The sequence below is a fragment of the Ictidomys tridecemlineatus genome, chromosome 10 (genome assembly GCF_052094955.1).
Source record: "Ictidomys tridecemlineatus isolate mIctTri1 chromosome 10, mIctTri1.hap1, whole genome shotgun sequence".
NCBI classification, from domain to species: Eukaryota; Metazoa; Chordata; class Mammalia; order Rodentia; family Sciuridae; genus Ictidomys; species Ictidomys tridecemlineatus.
In genome coordinates, this window is record NC_135486.1 from 93,402,387 (window position 1) to 93,422,923 (window position 20,537).

The window sequence follows — 20,537 nt, forward strand, 5'->3', positions numbered from 1 at the left end:
GGCATCAAGATCCTAAAAATGTTTACAGAAATTCCAGTATCCAGACTATACTAGAATGAGCACCTTATGGTAATTTGGTTTTGATTAAAAAAAAAAACAGTGATTTTGAATGCATTTTGCTTTTTTAAAAAGCAGTCTTTTTTATTAAAAAAATATTTATTGTATATTACCAAGAGAATCTGGTGATATTTCTTCAAATTGGGAAAAGTATCTATGTCATCAGTTTGAACATGATTTATGACATAGTCTATGAATATCAATTCAAATTAAGTAAGATAAGTTTCTGAAGTATTATATATTTGGAAGATTTTTGTCAAGAATTTTATTATTTAACCTGTATTCTAATGTTGTCAACTAGTAATATTTTAATAATAAATATTTTATCAGGATAAATTACATTTTAACACTTTATTACCAAAACTCTCTTATTGAGCTGCCATATTATATTCTCAAGGAAACAAATGTGAAAGGAATAAAAACTTACAAAACAAGCAAAATATCTCCAGACTTGATAATCCCTCCCCCCCACACACACAATCATAGACTCTCAAAAGAGATTAAATATCAGATTTTACCTAATTCAGTAGCTCAAGCATCTTAGTTTCAGAACAACTTTGCATTCTTAAAAATTATTGAGAACTCTAAAGACGATCTATATAGGTTTTATCTATTTATATTTACCATAATAGTGATTATAAGCAGAAACTGCATATGTATGAATTCATTTTAATATAACAATGAGCTCATTAAATCTTATCATAAATAACCTAGTTTAACAAAATTAAGTATTTTCTGAAACAAAAAATTTAGAAGACAGACATTAACTTAATGTTTTTTGCAAATATTTTTGAAGTCTGGGTTATTGAAGATGGTTTTTGAGTCCCATATTTGGTTTTGCTGTGATGTTGTTTGTGTTGAAATATTAAAGGAAAAATCCAACTTTCCTTTTCAGATCATTGGAGATAGATATAGATATATAAATATAGATATATACACACACACACACACACACACACATACACCAAAACTTCTCAGATTGTTCTTCTTAAAGTTTAGTTATAATGTGAAATTTTAAATCATGTCGGTGTAGTTTTTATATTCTGTTTTGTTTGTTTTTCCTGCAGGACTGAGTCTTTTTAATGTCTCAGTACCATATTTTGGTCATTTAGAAAACATTAGTTCCCTGGCTAGGGTGTAGCTCAGTGGTAGAGTGCTTGCCTAGCATGCACAAGGCTCTGGGTTTGATCCCACATATCAAAAGAGAAAAGAGAGAGATAGAGATAAAAAACTAGTTCACTGACTTGAAGATCTTCCATATACTTTATTAGAAACTATTTTTAGAATATTCACTAATGTAACCACCAGTCTCATCTGGAAAGATCTTAAGTATGCTCCCCAACTTTACTTTTTTTTTTTTAACTTTACCCTAGTAAGAAAGGATAAAGCAGTACACACATGTATTGTGAAAGCAATACACATTCAGTAGAAACCAAATTTAAATTTTGAATTTTGATCTTTTCCTGGGCTAGCAATATGTGGTATGACACTCTCATAAGAAACTCTCCTGACATTTTCTCATGAAACAAGCCACAGTTTCCAATCAGCCAGGAGATCACAAGTATAAGTATCTAGTAGTCCACAGTATACTGTCTCTGTTCTCTAACTTACATGTACTATGTAATTTGTCTTGTTTCTAAGAAACTGTTCCCCAGCCTTAGGTGTATAAAATGCATTTTCCACTTGTAATCTCTTCATCTTAACAATGGGTTTATTAGTATTTGACCTCCTCATAAGTGGAAAAGACCTATATTAGGAAGCTTCAAGTTCTGGTGGTAAATCCTAGTTTCCCACTTGCCTGTCAAAAGATGATTTTCATCATTGACAACAAATATTTCCAGTTTTTTCTTGTAATGAAAGCTCCATTTGTTTATTTTTGAGAACATGTCTGCCAGGTACCCAAATCTGACTGTGTTCTTTAAATATATTTCAACACACATCTCAGATGTTCTTTCAGATAGGAATGCTTTTCCATGGGGAAAAAGTAGCTAGTTTAGTTTCACAGATAAATAGAATGCTTTTCCTTAAGGCAGCCATCATGCTTCTTTGTGAACCATTTCATCACACAAAATAGTGAAAAGGCATGTGCTCAAGGATCAAGATTTAATGTAACTTAAAGTTCATACTGTTTGTTTATTGTTCTACTATGAGTGTGACTGTGGAGAATATGACTTTAGTTTGCTGTCAGTGCCTCAATTCAGACTGAGGTGGTAGAGCAATTTTACCCAGTATTTCTTTTGCCCTATCAGTGCAGCACATGTAGACATCAACACAGCAGAAAAGGCAAATGGTATCTCAGTATTAGTATAAAAATAAAGTGTTGAGACCTTCTCCAAATTCTGTACATCATTTTTAAAGAAACACCTTGCTAGTATAATCCTCTCTTGCAAAGAAGAGAACCAAGGCCAATAAAAAATAAGCATTATTATCTCAGATTTATTCTAGCAGTAAGTACAAGAATCAAAGCAGGTCTCTGTTCTCTAACTTACATGTACTATGTAATTTGTCTTCTTGTTTCTAAGAAACTCTTTCCCAGCCCCAGAAGGAACATTCCCCTGATGAAGCCACACATCACAGCACTGGTGTTTTATCATGTTTACTTAAAAGAGCAGGACTTGCCACATGAGGAATTTAGAAATTCTTTTTAACATTTTTAGACCTTTTCGTTCAGTCCTAATGTTCTTGGGTGACCTTGGTTTTCCTAGCAGGTGATACAGGATTAGGAAATATCTAAGATATTTGTTTTATTTTTTAATTATAAAAGACCTTAGTAATAGGTTTTTATTCATTTATTTTTGCTCATTAATGAAAGTGCTCTGTCAGTGCTTAAAAGTTTCATGAATTTCTTATGTAATTTTTGCTTTAGAGAACTTGCATACTGGTGAGGCTGGAGTTGTGGCTCAGCGGTAGAGCACTCGCCTAGCATGAGTGAGGCGCTGGGTTTGATCCTCAGCACCACATATAAATAAATAAATAAATAAAGGTATTATGTCCAATTACAACTAAATAAATATTTTTTTTAAAAAAAAAAAAGAACTTGCATACTAGTATAAACCTAATCTGTAAAAGGAATCCACCTGTATAAGAAGCCTGGCTTTTAAGTGTTAAAGCATTGAAAATTGCTCTATATAAATTTCATTAACTACCTGCCCAGCACCCATGCTATAGAGTCCTGTTAAAACAAGGAAGCTTTCTCTCCTGCTCCAGTAGTTACACTGCTTATCAGAAAAAAGTTTGGTCAAAAAGATTTTTATTTTCTCCACATTGAGATGGATTATGTGACACTCACCAGCCTTTGGAGGAGACTAATACATAAATGGACAAATTGCAAAACGCCTTAGTGTGTTTGGAGTGAAGGAAGAAGAGCTGTAGTGCCAGACAGGTCTGGGTTCAAATCCATCACTCCTCAGCTTTGTGATCCTCTAAGAAATTTAACTGTAGCTAGAACAAAAGATAAAGCCCAATGACCTTTTACTGTTTTTTTTTAAATATATTTTTGTGTTTAGCAAAAGCATAGGAGAAAGCAAGGCAATATAATTGAGAATTAATAATTTCTTCATTCAGTAAGTATATACTGTATTGTGCAACTGCCAGATATTGATTGAGCGACAGTTCCTGCAATGAATGAAACAGCACCTGCTTATGTTACACTTATATTCTAATGGGAGGAGACTAGACTATAATATAATATCATGATATTATTATACCACAAAGGACAAGACAATTAAAATTAAAGAAAACTGAAAATGATCCCATGGGACTGAGCAGCTACTTGTAGACAGATTGGTCATGAAGGGTCTCCCTGAGTGCTAGAGAGCTCAGGTGCATATTTTTAAAATTCTAATGTTTCCGGGCTTGAGGCAGAGAAGCTGTATATGTAGAATGATAGTATTTTACCTTCCTTTCTCCCATCCTGGAAAAGTTATTATTTGTGTGGTTTTAATCAAAGATAGAAGGTAAGTTTAGAAGTGGGAAAAAGGGTCAAGGAATGCTTCCCTCCTACTGGCCTCTCTTTTTTCATTGAAATTCAGTGTTTAAAACCTGTAGCTAAAGAGACAAAAGCCCTGCTTGTGAGGGAGTGGAATTGAAAGTGCCTTGGAAAAATTTGGGCAAACCCCAGTTAGGAACCAAAGGGAGTCTGTTAGGGACAAGTAAATGGATTGTGGAACAGGATTGTGGAACTGATTTTGAGACTAGAAAGCTTGTAATGCTGTCTAGTGTCATGGTGGTTGAATTCTGCAGCACTAATTAACAAGCAATGGGAGTAGAGTATACAAGGTGGGAGCCAGTTGGGGAAGGTGCCATAGGAAGACAGCAGTGGGGTGAACCTATGATCTTTTGGGAGTGTCCATGATGATCAGCCATGAAGCCTGTACTGGAAAACTAGAATATTACCTAAGCTTACACATAAGCATGGCCTAGGACAAGAGAACACAGGCAGGTAGATAATCATTCCATCTCTTAGTGAAAATGAATAATTAACTCATACATACTCCTAACTAGCAGATTAGATTAAATGTTCCCTTCAACCAGATTTTATAGTTACAACCAAAGGAGAATAAAGAGATTGGTGGAGGAGAAACCAAGCAGAACTCAAAGAAAAGAAATCCAAAGTAGTCACCAAAGATTTCAAACTTTGATGACTCTTGCTTTGATGCTGGCTTGGGTCAGAATCTGATTATATGAGGTCTACCTCATATTCAGCTGATCTGATTAGCTCCACCCAGGTAACTACTATACCTCTGGTTATCTGAGTGTCAATCAGTACCTAGTACCTCATTTTCTTTTTCTTTATTTTCTTCAAAATATTAGTATTGTGGGTGGTCTTTCTTTGTTAAAGAAAGTTATGCCTTGAGTAAAGAAGAAACAGTCAAGACTTACCAGCAGCAATGTTTAAAAATGATTATCAATGAAACCATAACAAGGGAATACTTTACCTCCAAAAGATCCATGGCTGTCCAACCTCTTGCATTGGTACTTCAAAATCATGAGCTGAATGAAGTATAGAAAAACTTATAGCAAAAATGTCGTAAATCAGTGTGAGTTGAAAATAAATCAAATGTGAAGACAAAGCATCTATAAGACTACAAAACAGTGGGACATTTTTTTTGTTGTTGTTCTGGTAATAAAACTCAAGGTCTGGTGCATGCTGGGCAAACCCTCTACCACTGAGCTACCACCTCACCCCTTGTCTTTTAAGTGCAGTTTACATATGCCTCAAAAGTGCCCAATCTATATAAAGTAAACCTACTTTTGAAATTAGAGTATAAAAAGTAATAATTGTTGTGATTCGTTTTAGTATTACTGAAACATTGTGCTCTTAACTGCTTTAGTTTCATAATCATGGTGTTTAGACCAAAAGCAAGAAAGTTTCAACCTTCTGCATGTGTCCTAGTTTAATTCTTCCAGCTGACTACATATTCTGATGTTCAAACCTTGTCTGTTTATCCCACTAAAGAAAAGTTTTTCTTCATCAACTGCCATCTCTCTAGTCATACCCAGTATATAACTATTGCAAATGCTATATAAGACTAAAAAAAAAGAAAAAGCCCTTTGATCTCACTCCAGTGAGAATGGCAATTATCAAGAATACAAGTAACAATAAATATTGGTGAGCATATGGGGGGAAAGGTACACTCATATATTGCTGGTGGCACTGCAAATTGGTGCAACCACTCTTGAAAGCAGAATGGAGAGTCCTCAGAAAATTTGGAATGGAACCATTTGACACAGTTATCCCAATCATCAGTATATACCAAAAGGACTTAAAATTGTTATACTATAGTGAGAGCCACATCAATGTTTATAGTAGTTCAATTCATAATAGCTAAGCTATGGAACCAACCTAGGTGCCTTTCAGCAGATGAATGGATAAAGAAAATATGCTACATATATGCAATAGAATATTAGCCATAAAGAAGAGTGAAATTATGGCATTTGCCAGTAAATGGATGGATGGAACTGGAGACTATCATGTTAAGTAAAATAAGCCAATCCCCCCTCAAAAAAAACAGGCCAAGTATTCTCTCTGATTCATGGGCACTAACACAATAAGCAGGGAGAATAGAAGTTAATCAGATTAGACAAAGGGGAATGAAGGGAAGGGAGGAGGGATGGGAATAGTAGAGACAGTAGAATGAATCAGACATAACTTTCCTATATGTTCATATATGAATATATGACTAGTGTAATATGTAATATCCACAACATGTACAACCACAAAAATGAGAAGTTATACTCCATGTATGTATAATGTGTCAAAATACATTCTACTGCCCTGTATAACTAAAAAGAACAAAGTTTTTTTTTTAAATCATCTTAAGGAAAATTTTACAAAGAGCAAGTTTTATTGGTTGTTGAAGATTGCTTGCAATGAGAAATTTGTTCTATTTACCAAAGTTTTTTTTTATATATAGGAGATGATTCCATGTCCACCAGTCCTGTTGAGAAACACCTAACTCCACAAATGCTGGACTCTCCTAGAAAGACAGTCTGCACAGGTATTTTTTGTGGGTGGTAGAATGTCAGATTAAATGATCTGCTGCTTTGACCATGTGAAATGTTTTTATCAAGGTTTAAATTTCAACTGGAACCCAAGTGAATATTAGCCATTTTAGTAATATTAACAACAAAAAGAATAATAAGAAAATGGGGTTAAAGCATTTCAGAAGTTTCCATCTGTTTTGCTGAGTGTCCTTGAAAAGTCATTAACTCTTCACAAATTTTTATGCTATTCATTCATCCCTAGATTTGGGTAATGATACTAACTTGACTGCTGTATAATAATGAATAAAAATTTGTGCATGCTACAAATTATTTTTCCAAAAAGATAAACAACTTCTTTCTACATGTATTAAAAACAAGTATCACTTCCAGTTTTCAGCTGTTTTTCATCAGAAGTTCTTGAAATCAAAATAAGTCCTCCCAGACATAGGAACTAATAAAAAGGGCTCAGTTAAGATGAAGAAGACACTTGTTGAAATTGAGAAATATTAACATGTATTTTAAATGATAAAGCTTTTTAAATTTACTTTTCATTTGGTACATTAATTATGTGTCCTCAAAAAGATGGTTACTTGAATTTAACAAACCACTTGTGTAATTTTCTTTTATTGTCACTATTATTTGAAGTAATAGGCTTTTTAATTCTCTCATAAAGAATACTTGTTTCCTTTTATTTTCTGATATATTTATGTATCTGATTTATTCAGTTAATGAACTGTACTTCCCCTTTGGTGCCCAACTCTTCTTTCTAAATTCAAGCTATCTTTACATTTGTTAATGCTTTACTCAGCAAAATACTAAATCTATAACTATGTGCCTTCAAAACTTTGGTTGCCCTGTTCCTACCCACTTTGAGAGCCCACATCTTTTCACTCCTGAATTGAGAAATCATGGTTGTTATTCTCACTGTCTTCCAGAGAAGTGGCCAGTATCCCAAACCCCACTCCAGGTGGTGCCGCTCACAGGGCCACTGAGATCTGGCCTGACTCACTCTTGCTAAACTGAATGCCTGTTAGTACTTTCTTTCCTGCTAGGTTTAAGAACAACAATTGGAATAGGAAAGACAGTAGAATGAATCTAACAATTTTCCTATGCACATATATGAAAGTACCTAAGTGAATCCCACCATCATGTACACCCACAACAATGAGATCCTAATTAGAATAAGATATATTCCATGCTTGTTAATTATATCATAATGGATTCTATGGTCATATATAACTAAAAAGAACCAATAAAAATTTTTAAAAAGAGCAACAATTGGCTTCACTATTCTGTATAAACAAAAGCATGGAGTGTCCCCACAAAATATCTCTTTGAAATGCACATGTTAACTCCTGTTCACACTGAATTGTTAATCCAATTAACACTTTGTCAACTGACATATGGGGTGGGGGAGGAGAGGGAGTAAGTGATACTGACAGGATGAATCATGTTAGGGATGGCTGAGCTGCCCAAGTGGGTGTCATCAGAGAAACTGCAAAGAAAAAAATATAGTTTTATGGGGATCCTCATTAGTGAATAATAGCTATTTTGTCTCACTTTCCTTCATTTACCTCTCAAAAAGGAAACATTAGTTTAAAGATTCAGAACTATTTCCATATGATGAGCCCTCAAGTTCTGTGCTTATTTTCCCACATTAAATAAGCATCAGAAACTTAATCCTTCCTGGCAAGAGAAAATGGGACACTATCTGCTAAATGTCTGTCTAACTTGATAGGAAACACCCTGGCACCTTCATGGATATTTTTCTCATTTAATCCCAGTAGCTAGTGTACTGTTATGCCCATTTCATAGATGACAATATTTAGGCACAACAGAGTGACTGGCCAAAGCCACAAGTACATGACAAAGCCAGGCATCGAAACCAAACTGTTTGAACCCCAAAATTCAGAGAGTATAATGGTGGCCATAACTGTGCACAGTAGTTTACAATCTATACAAGGAAGAGCCAGGAAAGCCTGTGCAGACAAGAGGGCCAGGATTTGGATTCCAGCACTGGTCTTCACCAGCTTAGAAATCTTTACTAGAAAATGGCTCAACAGGAATTCCTCACTCAGGTTATCATGGAGATCAAATGAGATAATGCATGTGTTTTTTTTTTTATAATACCTGACACAAAATATAACTTATCATTAGAATAATGTTTAAGCAACAGTCATCATGAAAGAAACTCAGCTCTCAGAAAATAAGAATTCCCTTTCTTGCTAAGGAGGTGAGGAGTTCATTGTTTGACAAACTCTCACAGGGTTGTGCTGAGTGGAAGGTGCCTGCTAGGTACTGGCATTAGGAGAAGAAGGGAGGGAGTTAGCCAAGAGCATAGGTCAGCAAAGCAGGACAGATGTGCCAAAGGGAATGGACAATTAGACACAGGACACAAATGTCCAGTTGGAAATGTGCTTATCTCAATTGGGTCTGAGATAATGATGACTTCAGGCCTTCGTGCTGGAGATACAAGAAATGATATTTGGCAACTTGAGTACTTTGAAACAAAAGCACACTTGTGCCTATTGCCAGCACATTTTACAGTGCACACTCCACAGTCAACACTCAGTAAATTCTTACTGACTCTGCCTATTGCCGCAGATCCTGGACAGCACTAAAAGATTGAGTAGGCAATGGCTAAATGTGTTTATAGTTTTTTGACAAAATTAAATTGAGCTCCCTTGTGTTATGAGACATTATTTTTATCCCAAACTTCTCCAGGATTTTACCACACTTATTTTAACCACAGACCATCTTGGGAAACAGTTTGAACCCCAACTGAAATTTATTATTTGAATTCCAAATGGGAGAGAAAACAGGGATGCCAACAAATAAAATTGTAAATAGGATTTTTAGTTAATAAAATTAAAACCTAAACAACACCTAAAAATGTTGGCTCCTTAGAGGTTGATTTGGCAGCACTTTTGTTCTGAGCCTGGATCCAGGGGGCCTGTTTCAAGAGCAAGGACACTCCCCTGCTTGTTCCATCCTAACATGCTTAGCAGTAGGCCCGTGGGCCCCAACAGATGGAATAATGGAACTCTGCCCAAACCCAGAGATGAGCGGGAACAACTTTGTTTAGAAGCAACAAAGCGGGCCTCAGTTCTGCCAGTGGAAATCAGGAAGTGAGTTGTTTGTAGCTATCTAGAGAATTGCCCCATGTACTTGTCTCTTAATTATGCCAGCTGCGTTTGGAAAGAATATGATAAAGCTGAGTTAGACATTGGCACCTAGTGCTACTCAGCTCTCATTCTTCCTCCCAATGCTTCTAACATGCAAACAATATCCATCAGATCCAATCCTCTGGTGATGGAGGAGGTGGAGAACACATTTTGCACATTCTCCAAACAAATGTCTGGTAGTCTTTCTGCATTTGTTAGAATCCTATGGACAGTATGTGGCAAATGTGACTCTAAAAATTGGCTTGTACTTTCAGATGACTTAATTTTCCATTAATTTTCTCTTTCAAGTGGGCTTTCCAGAAGTATCAATTTAATGGTAATAGGAATTTTTGAATAAAGCCAGTTCTATTTCAAATGTTTTTTTCTCCTTAAAATTCAGAAATGGTATTATATTTTGGAATTAATTAGGATTCCTTTGTATTTAATTTTCCGCCTCTGAGGAAAGAATGAAGGAAAATCACTGCTTCAAATTGGAATGGAACAGATAGGGGTCTGTGGACCTTACTTGTTTCTTAACTTCCTCAAGCTTTATTTTTCATAATATTTAAAAAGAGGGAACTATAGTACTTTCTTGTGGAATTAAAAGACCTAGCCTAGGTTCTAGACCATTGTAAGAACTCGGCATCTCCCAGTTCCCTTTTATTCCACAGTTAGATCAATTTCTCCCCAACTGTAAATGTCATTTTTCAAAATAGTTACTTTAATATGCTTAGCAGATTAAAAATAACCCACATTTAAAATCCTAATATTAAGTATTCTCATTGAATAATTGTACAAAATTAATTTTACTGAGTAAGCCTTTTATGTTTTCAGTTAATAAAAGCCCATGTTTAGTACCTGAGAGTCCTGTGAGTCTCTTTAACTCTGTTATGAGTAATTTCGTAGGATTTTCAGAAATTATGAATGTCAGTGGAAATTTCTACTGCTCATTATTTAGTACAGAGTTCTCTAAGATCTGTAATTTAGTAGGTGCAGGTGAGGGTTTTTAGATCACACCATCTGTGAAAGGCCTTGTAAATGTGTGGTGGAAAAAACCACTGTTGTAGCTACATTGCCAAGAAAGACTTCCTACAATCGTACTTTCTTAATATTTTAGAGTTTTAAAATTTAATGGCATTTTCATCTTCTCTAAGGACTCCTATTGTTCAAACTACTTTAAAAAAAAACTGAAGTCAATCTAGCATAACTGACCTTTATTGCAAATTGCCTTCTTTCATCCTAAAGAAGAAATTGTTTGGAGAGCAATTCTCAGGACTCCACTTGTCCTTGGGAGGTAATGAGCTCTCATACTTCTCAATGCTTAACCTCAGGAGGTAGTATGTGCTGCCTGTCAGATTACTAGATTACTTCCTTGGTCATTAGCAGTTCTTGCATTAAGTAGTCAAGGAAAATAAAAGACATGAATCATTCCCGTGTGCATATCTAGATATAGTCATTTAGGCGTAGCACACACTCATCACGAATATCCCAAAAGACAGTGCTTTTAGAAACTACTTCAAATAAGTAAACTTTCATTTTCCTTTCATTCATTCAACAAATATTTATAAGCATCTCCTATGTGCAGGCAGTGGGTGTTAAGTGAAAATAAATGCCTGTCCTAGTTCAAACATTCCCCCTGTTGCCCCACCCCACAAAAGTCCGCCACTAACTCTAGTCTCTTCTGTTTCCTTTCAGAACTGTTCTGTACATATACAGGAATATGTTTATGTGTGTATCCCCCAGCTTTTTCATCTAGACAGTAGAATACTATGAATCTCACATCTTGGAGAGTATTCCACATCAATCTAATTCATTCTTTTTTTACTGCTGCAAAGTGTTACATAATATAGTTGTATGATTATTTTATTAGCACTCTGTTGATGGACATGTAAGTAATTCCTGGGGCTTGGGGTATTTTTCATACATTTTTTTGTGGTTTTTCCTCTTTCATTATTGGAGTCCTAAGCCAGAGGCCTGACTCAATAGGTGCCAACAAACCAGGTTCAACTGCACAGCAAAGGCAGCCTAAGTCCCTGTTATACTTCTGCCTTGCGTTTCTTCTAATGCACCAGTTTCATTCCCTTTCTCTAATGATTCTGGGAAATGGGACTTCTAGGAGACCTTCATCTTTTTGTGTACTTCCTGATAGATCCAGGCAGGCAAAAGTAAGTGAAATTTACCCTATAAAGCCTTATCTTCACAGTCTTCACAGATTGTGATTAGCTTGTGATGATTGAAAATGAGCCGGCTGACAAGCTTTTCTACCCCAGCCACCATGCCTTTAAATTCAGGGCGCTTGGGAACTGACTCACTTGGCAGGTGCTAGACCTGTCATCCAGGCTCTGTCAGTTCGGGCTGCCCACACTGCTCACACTGATCTGCATTCTCCCTTGCTGGAGCCAACCTGGTTACCCTCAGGAGTGTCCTTTGTTCCCAACCACAGACAGCCACATAATGTAGAGACCTTTGAATATCTGACGTAGCACATTAACTTTAAATATATCATAATCAGCTTATTCCATTTTGGTATGGCTTTATAAAGTACATCCAGTTTCATTTCTGAAACCCTTAACTCTTAGAAGGTTGCTTTCTTTTACTTGGTTATTTAAAGAAAAAAAATAGGAAGTTCCTTACCAACTGAAGCCTTTAGAGATCTTGAAGTGACCTTTGACACTGGTTGACACTGGTTGTTGCTTCAGCTGCATCTTCTGTTCTATGTGGCTTCTGCTCTTCTTCATGTTGCATTACCATGCTCTGCCTCTGAAGTTCAGCTTTTCCATGTTCCTCTCATCACTCTAATCTCCCTACTCCTCTCTCAGTGTATATCTGTTTTCTTAGAGCAATTTTTTTCTTCAGAGACCACTTGTTACTGTGACTACATCAGTTTACACACCAATAGCATAATTTACTTTTATTATTATTTTATTATTTCCTCTGATAGACAACTGGCCTTACCATCTCCTTTGTTTTAAAGAATTTGATTATTATACTGAACCACTTCCTTATTCTGGCAGTTAATGGAGTTAAATTGGGGGGGAAAAAGAAGTAGTAGTTCCAGAGATATATCCTCTCTTTCTTTTGTTAATTTTCAAAATTATGAAATGTTAAAGGTTATTTTTAAATTGTTTCATTCTTTTTCCATTTTAAAAGAAAATTGCTTGGACATAATCTATCAATTCTTGATTTTTCTCTTTGATCACTTTATCATCACTTAACAAATTCAACAAACATTTATTAATTCCTACCACTTGCTGGAACACTGTACCAGGTCCTTGAAGACACAGGCAAACCCCTTGCCCTCAAGGAATTCATTTATTGAGGAAAGGCAGACCATACACTTAGTACAATAGATAAGTAAATGTTCCAGAGAAAATTAAAGCCAGAAAAAGGAATGGGTTGTTGCATTGGTCTGTTTTTTATTACTATAATGAAATACCTGAAGAAGGCTACTTATGAAGAAAAGGAGCTCCAAATTTGGAGGTTAGAAGTCCAAGCAGGACAGGGTAGATGGGGTCAGGCTCAGGCTTTTGTTAATATCCCTCTCATAAGAACTAACCAGATTCCCAGGAGAATGTCCTCAGTCCCTTCAGAGGGCATGACCTTCCCACCCTGACCAAGGACCTCCCCCTAGGCCCCACCTCTTAAAAGTTCCACAGCCTTCCAATATAGCACCCTGGGAACCAAAGCTTCCAACACATCAATCCCTGGGACACAAACCACATCCTAACTGTGGCAGAAATTCAGAATGGTAATACAGTATTAAATAAAGTGATCAGAGAAGAGTTCATAGGGAAGAGGTCATTTGAGCAAAACCTTGAAGGAAATGATGCAGCAGGTACTAGGGATTTAATGTTCTGGGCGTGGGAACTTCAAGTGCAAAGCACTGAGGAGGTGCCTGTCTGGCACATTTAAGGAACAGCAAAGAGGCCATGATGGCTGGAGGGAAGCAAGTAAAAAAAATGGCAGAGTCACCCCTGAGACCCAAATAGCCTGAGGCTTTTAAGGCCTTTGCAAGGACTTTGGCTTTCACTCTGAGATGAAGAGCCATTGGACAGTCATCTGTGAGCAGGCAAGTGAGTTGTTATGTCTTTTGCTATGATGTATTATTGTTATGTTTTGAGAGGATTTATGACTGAATAAAGACAAAATAGCCTTTATTCTAGCTCTTTTTGCTGTAAATATTTTCTGCTTAATCATTTAGGAGTAGGAATTGACATAAATGACCCAGTGTATTCTCTTCTGTATTTTTCCTACCCCATATTTGTTGTATAGATGCAAAGACCATTATTAATTGTTAATATAATTATTTAATAAGCCTAATCTCAGGTCACCAAAAGCTATCAATAATTGTAGGCTTTCTGCAAATTCTGTGCCTCTTGATTTAATATATTTATTTACAACTCCAGTACTTTTCTCAAAAAGATGAGAATATGAGGCTTAAAATGAAAATAGAATTTTAAAATTAAAATTATGAATAAGGAAGGAAATATAGTAATGCACAGAGGTGGGTGATATGAAATAATTGGCTAATCAGTTCGTCCTGAACTTCATGGTGACAAAACTAAGAAAGAAAACAACAGACAATATGATTATCCTTGCCCAACTTTTCCAGACAGCACAAGTCCTTTTACTTCTTACTCTAATGTGCAATGTTTCATAGCATCCTTTTCCTATTTCACCACTGATTGCTTTTAATAAATTGGCCACTCTGCTTCCCAGCTGATTCCTACTACACTACTTATGTATTTGAAGCATGTCAGTCTTACTAAAACAGTCAACTTTCTGATTGAATCATTAGTACACTAACTAGGTATTTAAACTGAAGTTGATTTTTAAATTTTTAATTATGTTTTATGAGATGGTCAGCTACCTACCTGTGTTCACATCCCTGGCATCCTGGAAGCAGATTGTTCTCTGATCCTTTATGCACAATTCCAAAATCTAAAAAGTTCTGAAAACAGAAAAATTTATCAAAAAATTGATAAAAACTCATTCATAGGCAAAAACCTGAACTGAAATAAGACAATTTAAAGATCTTCATGTGTCCACTTGTGGATACTCACATATTTTGCTATGAGAAGTGGCAATAGGTTTACTTATGGGCACCTCTGAGTGTTATGTAACATTTGATATATGCTTCTTATTACTTTTCTAAAATTTGAAAGTGTAAATTGCAAAACACATGTGGCTCCATGAGTTTCAAAAGGGTTTTTAGACTTGCAATGGTCCCAGTTTCTAGACTGGTGTAGGTGCCTAGTAAATGTGAGTTGAAGTGAAGTTTGATTAATATGAAGTACTTAGAAACGAGAAACTTTTCCGCAGCCAGCCTTGTGACCTTGCAGCCTCAGGGAATAAAATAGATGATTCAGTTCTTAGAAGCAGGGCCCCTTAATTGTTCTCCTAAGGTTGTAGAAATTGGTCTTTGGTCAGGCTAATAAATCGAGGGAGAACGAAATGTTATTCTTTCAGTTAAAATTGTTCCTATTAGTATCCTAGACGGTGCTTTTTGGGTGATTCATGTGTTTTTTTTAATTTCATCTCTATGTCCTTACTTATCACTTTGTATCTTATTGTTTTTGTTCAACATTTTTTAAAGGTGTCACATCAGCTTTTTTAATACTGGTGATTTAATTGCAAAAGTGCACATAAACAGTTTGAAAGGTGTGAGAAGAAATTCACAAGTCACATGGGGAGACAACAACAAAGCTAGCATTCAGTCTGGAATTCATCCACAGTGCAAAACAAATTACACTGCCAGTGGGTCAAATGGTGTATCCTGAAATTGAATGAAAAATGAGTTTGATATAAGAAACATTTATTTCATACTGCAGAGACAGTGGGTAAATCAAGATTTACGCTTTACTCTCATAAAGCTTAAGGATAATAGGGAAAGCAGGGCATGTATATAAAGTAAATAAAATATACAACAGAATATACCAGAGGAAACTTTGCAGCTCAGGATATCAGAAAAAGAGGTGGGGTTGCCCTGGCTTGTGAAGAATCATTAGTATACTAACTAGGTATTTAAACTGAAGTTGATTTTTAAATTTTTAATTCTGTTTTATGAGATGGTCAGATTGGGCAAATGAAGAGGATAGACTTTCAGAATAGAAGGAGGAGGACAGCATCCCACCTCTCTAGAAGCTCTATATTTAGTGGTGGAGACACATAAACACAGAAATCATTATGGGAAACAGTCTGTATTATAGTAGGGGCTGTGGAACCATAGAAGAGAATAATAATCCTTGGTGAAGCTGGCCAGGAATTCACCTTCAGGTTGGGTCTTGAAGGGCATGGGCATTTGATCAGAAGGGTAAGAGGTACATCAAGGAATCTGTTCTAAGTAGAATAAGATGATTATGTGAACTCTCAATAACAGGACAGTTACACTACAATAACTTTTCATGTTGTATTATCATTTCAGGCGAATCAAACAACCCTTCTGGAACAATACAGAGTGGGAAAAGTTTGCAAAATAAGAGTCAGTTTAGGACTATTGCACCAAAAATTGTGCCCAAAGTCCTAACATCCAAAGTGCTGCCATGTCATTCACCATCACTCTCCGATCAGGGGAATCTGGGGCCTACCATCAAGCCACTGGGGATGCCTGCCCAGAACTATGCTCTGATGCAAGTTGCTGGCCAGGAGGGAACATTTTCTCTTGTTGCTTTGCCACATGTTGCCTCAACTCAATCAGTTCAGAAACCTAGAATGCCTGAAAATCTTAAACTGCCTATTCCCCGATATCAACCTCCAACAAGTAACAAAGGATCAAGAAAGAAACCCATCCTGAGCCCTCCTGAGAGTGGCTGTAGCAAATCTCCTGCCCAAACCCAGATGTGTCCTCAGATGTCTCCTCCTACATCTGCCCAGCCTGAACTTCCACATAAACCCAGTCCATGTAAGCAGCTGCCATCACTAGACAAAGCCCCAGCCAGCATCAGCACAGCTATACTGACAAGTGGCAGTGGCCATGGAGACTCGAGATCTCCAGTGACCAACAACCGTGGAGATGTGACCCCTCCTGCCACCCCAATATTCTCTACATCAGGGGAGCCCTCAGCCAAGCAGAGTTTCCCAAAGATTTCAGAGAGAGTAAACTTTACAAGCAAGAAAATACCCAGTAAACCTTCTCCTATTGCCAGTGAAAAACTTAAAGAACAAGTTGATCATGCAAAAGCTATAACCAGTTTATCACCAGCCATTTTAGGCAGTACAGTTCAATTGATCTCTTCAGTCCCCAGGGGTAAGCTTCCAATCTTACCCTACTCTAGAATGAAAACAGCAGAGGTTTGCAAAATTGAATCTGATGCCAATACTGCAGATTTTTCTTTACCTGGGCATGGGACAGACTGTGATAAGAGATTCTCCACCACAGAAGGCTTTAATAATGCAGCCACCAAAATGGCCAGTAAGACACCTGTTCCACAGGTGTCAAAGCAGAATCTTTGTGAAAGTGCCTTTTATCCAGTTACCAAACTAGATCTCAACCACAAAACAAAATTGAATGGTGGGGCAGCAAAGAGAAGAGGAAGAAAACGAAAGATACCAGATGAAATTTTGACATTTCAAGGAAAAAAGAGGAAATGCATTCTTAATAAATGTAGAGATAGTAAAGAGAGAGCAAAAACTGATCCCCAAGAATCCAGAGACCAAAAACCCGGGGTCCTGAAAAAATATCGTAACATTATGCCTAAACCTGTAATTGTTGTGTCTGCTTTGGCTCCCCTACCTTCTCCTGCAGCTGTGCTACCATCCCAAACGCCCAGCAGCCTGGGACACGACACTTTGTTAAATAATTCTAAATATCTCAGCTGTAAGCAGAATGACAACCCTTCCTCTAAGCCCAGCTCTGTATTCAGAAATGGATTCTCTGGCATTAAGAAACCTTGGCACAGATGTCACGTTTGTAACCACCACTTTCAGTTCAAACAGCACCTTCGAGACCACATGAATACACACACCAACAAACGGCCATACAGTTGTCGGATTTGTCGCAAGGCCTATGTACGTTCTGGCAGCCTAAGCACACACATGAGACTTCATCACAGTGAAAACCGTCTGAAGAAACTTGTGTGTTGTGAGTTTTGTGCAAAAGTGTTTGGTCACATCCGAGTCTATTTTGGCCATCTGAAAGAAGTGCATAGGGTTGTGATCAGCACTGAGCCCTCCCCCAGTGAACCACAGCCAGGGGCCATGCCAAAGAACAGAGACAGAGATACTAGTATGCAAGCGATGGAGGGACCCCTGGAGAGGTGAGTGCCAATGGAGTAGAAGTATGGCACAAAAGCCTGTTTTGATTTGGGGAAGAGGGGAAGATTTCATATTCAAAAAAGACTTTATAAAAACATCTCTCAGATGAAGATTTCATAAGGTAGTGTTCCCCCTAGTTCAGTAAAGAATGATCGTATTTCTCTTTGGTGTCTGGTCAGTCATAATTTTTAATTACTCTAACCTGTGTATGCCAAGGCAGAAATGCTAGTTTGAGGTGTGCTCAGGACAATTGGGCTTCAGAAAGTTATTCTTGCATCTGAAAATGAAGTAGTAAATTATCATATATAGTTCCTGATAGTCTTTACAAATAATCTTCCTCAAATTTATGTGCATAGGATTTCTATCTAAACAGCAGTATCTGCCTATAACACAGGGTGACTCTTGATGGGGTCTCCAGGGGTCTGCTGTATCAGCCACACCCTAAGGTACCCAGACCTAACATGACCCATTTTTCCCATCAGGCCAGATTAATCTGTCATTCCTTTTTACAAGTACTGCTTCCTCACATTATAAACAAATAAGCTATGTAGTTTGGAAGCCTGGCAGGCAGACCTTAGAGCAGTAATGAACCAGGCAAATGCTCTCAGTGAAGGCTGTGTGTATCCTCTTTCCACCAAGGTGACAAATAGTTTCACTAGAATTAATTCTTAGCAGCATCATGAAAAGAAAACTTTTTCCAGCACTTTCAATTCTCTGTCTCTTGTTTTTCATTGTTTCATTTGCTCAACATATTTTCTATTTAATTTTGGCTTACTCTGTCATATTCAATAAATAAGGGGTGCCTATTCTACTACTTCCTTGCCTGTGTATAGTTTCTCTTCTGCTCTCATGCTTTTCACTAGTGTACAAAGAAACCAACCTTCTTGTTTTCCTGTTGTCAGATTTTGATGTTTGAGTAAAATGTCCAAACTGCCTTTTGTGCTCAAGGATAGGGAGGGCAACATTGAGTGGTGGGGCACAGTTACCTTCAGTTGCAGCAAGTAACTCTGCAGCACCTGACTTGACACTCCCTGATTATTCCGTGTTGAGTACCCCTGTTCCTGTGGGAAGCAAAGAAGAGGGGCTTGCCTAAGAGAAGCAGAAAAGCATAGTCACTTCCTAAATGAACCCAGGTGTCCTGAGAAACAATGTGTGACAGTTAGCTTTCACTGTGCCCTCTGCTAGAGTCCCTTCCCAGGCTCTGGCTTTCTTGGTTCTTTGTGTTTACCCCATTCTTTGTACTTCTCATTGTAGGTGTGTTTTAGATCCCTAAGGGCTTAGAACTGAAAGGAAAAATTCTAATTGTGTTTTTCCATGAAATCTTATATAGACTTTTTCCCCGTTTCAGGGAAAACAAGTCAAGCTTGGAAGAAGACTTACTTCTAAACCAGGCAGATGAAGTCAAATTACAAATCAAATGTGGCCGTTGTCAGATCACTGCTCAGTCTTTTGCTGAAATAAAGTTCCATCTGCTTTATGTTCATGGAGAGGAAATTCAGGGCAGGCTGCAAGAGGGAATCTTACCAGGCACCAAAGGAGCTCAGGAGGCTCTGGTTAAACATGCTGCTCCTGACTGGAAACAGCATCCTGAGAGAAGAAGGCAGGTAAAGGCTTGTTCTTCTGAGGAGGAGTTCCGCGCATTTCCTAAATTGAAAAGGCCACTCTATCTTCACCACCAAAATGGTGTGGAAATACTCATGGAAAATGAAGGAGGCCTACCAGGAGCAAATGAGCCAAGGGAACAACCTCAGGTCCCTGAGTGTCCCAGTCCCCACACCATTCTCCTCTGGTCCCATTCAGGCTTTAACTGCCTCCTTTGTGCCCAGACACTGGGAAGGAAGGAGGAGCTCTTCCTGCACTGGGAACACAGACATAACTGTGAGGACCCTTCCAAACTCTGGGCTATTTTAAGTACTTTCTCGAACCAGGGAGTGATTGAACTTTCCAGTAAAACTGAAAAATGAAACCCTGGGGTAAACTGGGGTTAAAGAGAGTTTTGCTAGCACCTTTCTATCAAAGCTTTGTGTTTTATGGTGGTACTTAATTTTATGAATCAAACAAATTAGAATTAACATTAATGAACAAAAGTAATTTTTGTACATAGTTTTATTTTCTTATGAAATAAAGTATATGCCCTGGATGCATATTTTTCTAACCATATACAGTCTGATTTTAAAATTCTATGTACTGGCTTTATTTTATCTTAGACTTTATTTCAGAATAAATTAAAAGATCAAAATTTGGAGATTGAAATGTAGAGGATTATAGGTTGTTCTTCAAATAACTTTCAGTAAAAATGTGTGCTTGTGAGTGTGTGTGTATGTGTCCTTTTTTTCAGATATTTTCTACTTACGTAGACCAACAATGTGAAGAATTTACATGTGGCAATTCTATTTCATTTCAAACCATGGTATCAAATTAGATGGTAAATGTTGATATTTATTAAATTCCCTGGTGTATTTGAATATGCTGCCAAGCAGTCTTTTCATAAAGTTGTCTTCTACCATCATTTGAAGTATATGTTTTTAACACTTAATTTTTTGTGTGATTTTACTATTTTCTTAAATGCATATTGCC

General features: G+C 37.1%; 1 protein-coding gene and 1 long non-coding RNA gene across 16 annotated transcripts in view; one reads left to right on the plus strand and one right to left on the minus strand.

The window, feature by feature from the left end:
• Znf438 (zinc finger protein 438) overlaps positions 1–20,120 on the plus strand; it is a 168,329-nt gene extending 148,209 nt beyond the window's left edge. For all 15 annotated transcript variants that reach the window (XM_005334293.5, XM_078023448.1, XM_040276845.2 and 12 more), the window contains 3 exons: positions 6,474–6,557; positions 16,132–17,962; positions 19,309–20,120. In XM_005334293.5, the coding sequence (XP_005334350.2) occupies positions 6,474–6,557; positions 16,132–17,962; positions 19,309–19,924 (2,531 nt within the window). In that variant the 3' untranslated portion in view covers positions 19,925–20,120. The remainder of the gene's footprint in view (positions 1–6,473; positions 6,558–16,131; positions 17,963–19,308) is intronic.
• Positions 10,809–20,537, minus strand: part of LOC120887236 (uncharacterized) — a 40,162-nt gene continuing 30,433 nt past the window's right edge. The window contains exons 4-5 of the long non-coding RNA XR_013426711.1: positions 14,582–14,658; positions 10,809–14,268 (exon numbers count right to left, since the gene is read on the minus strand). This is a non-coding gene — a long non-coding RNA (uncharacterized LOC120887236). The remainder of the gene's footprint in view (positions 14,269–14,581; positions 14,659–20,537) is intronic.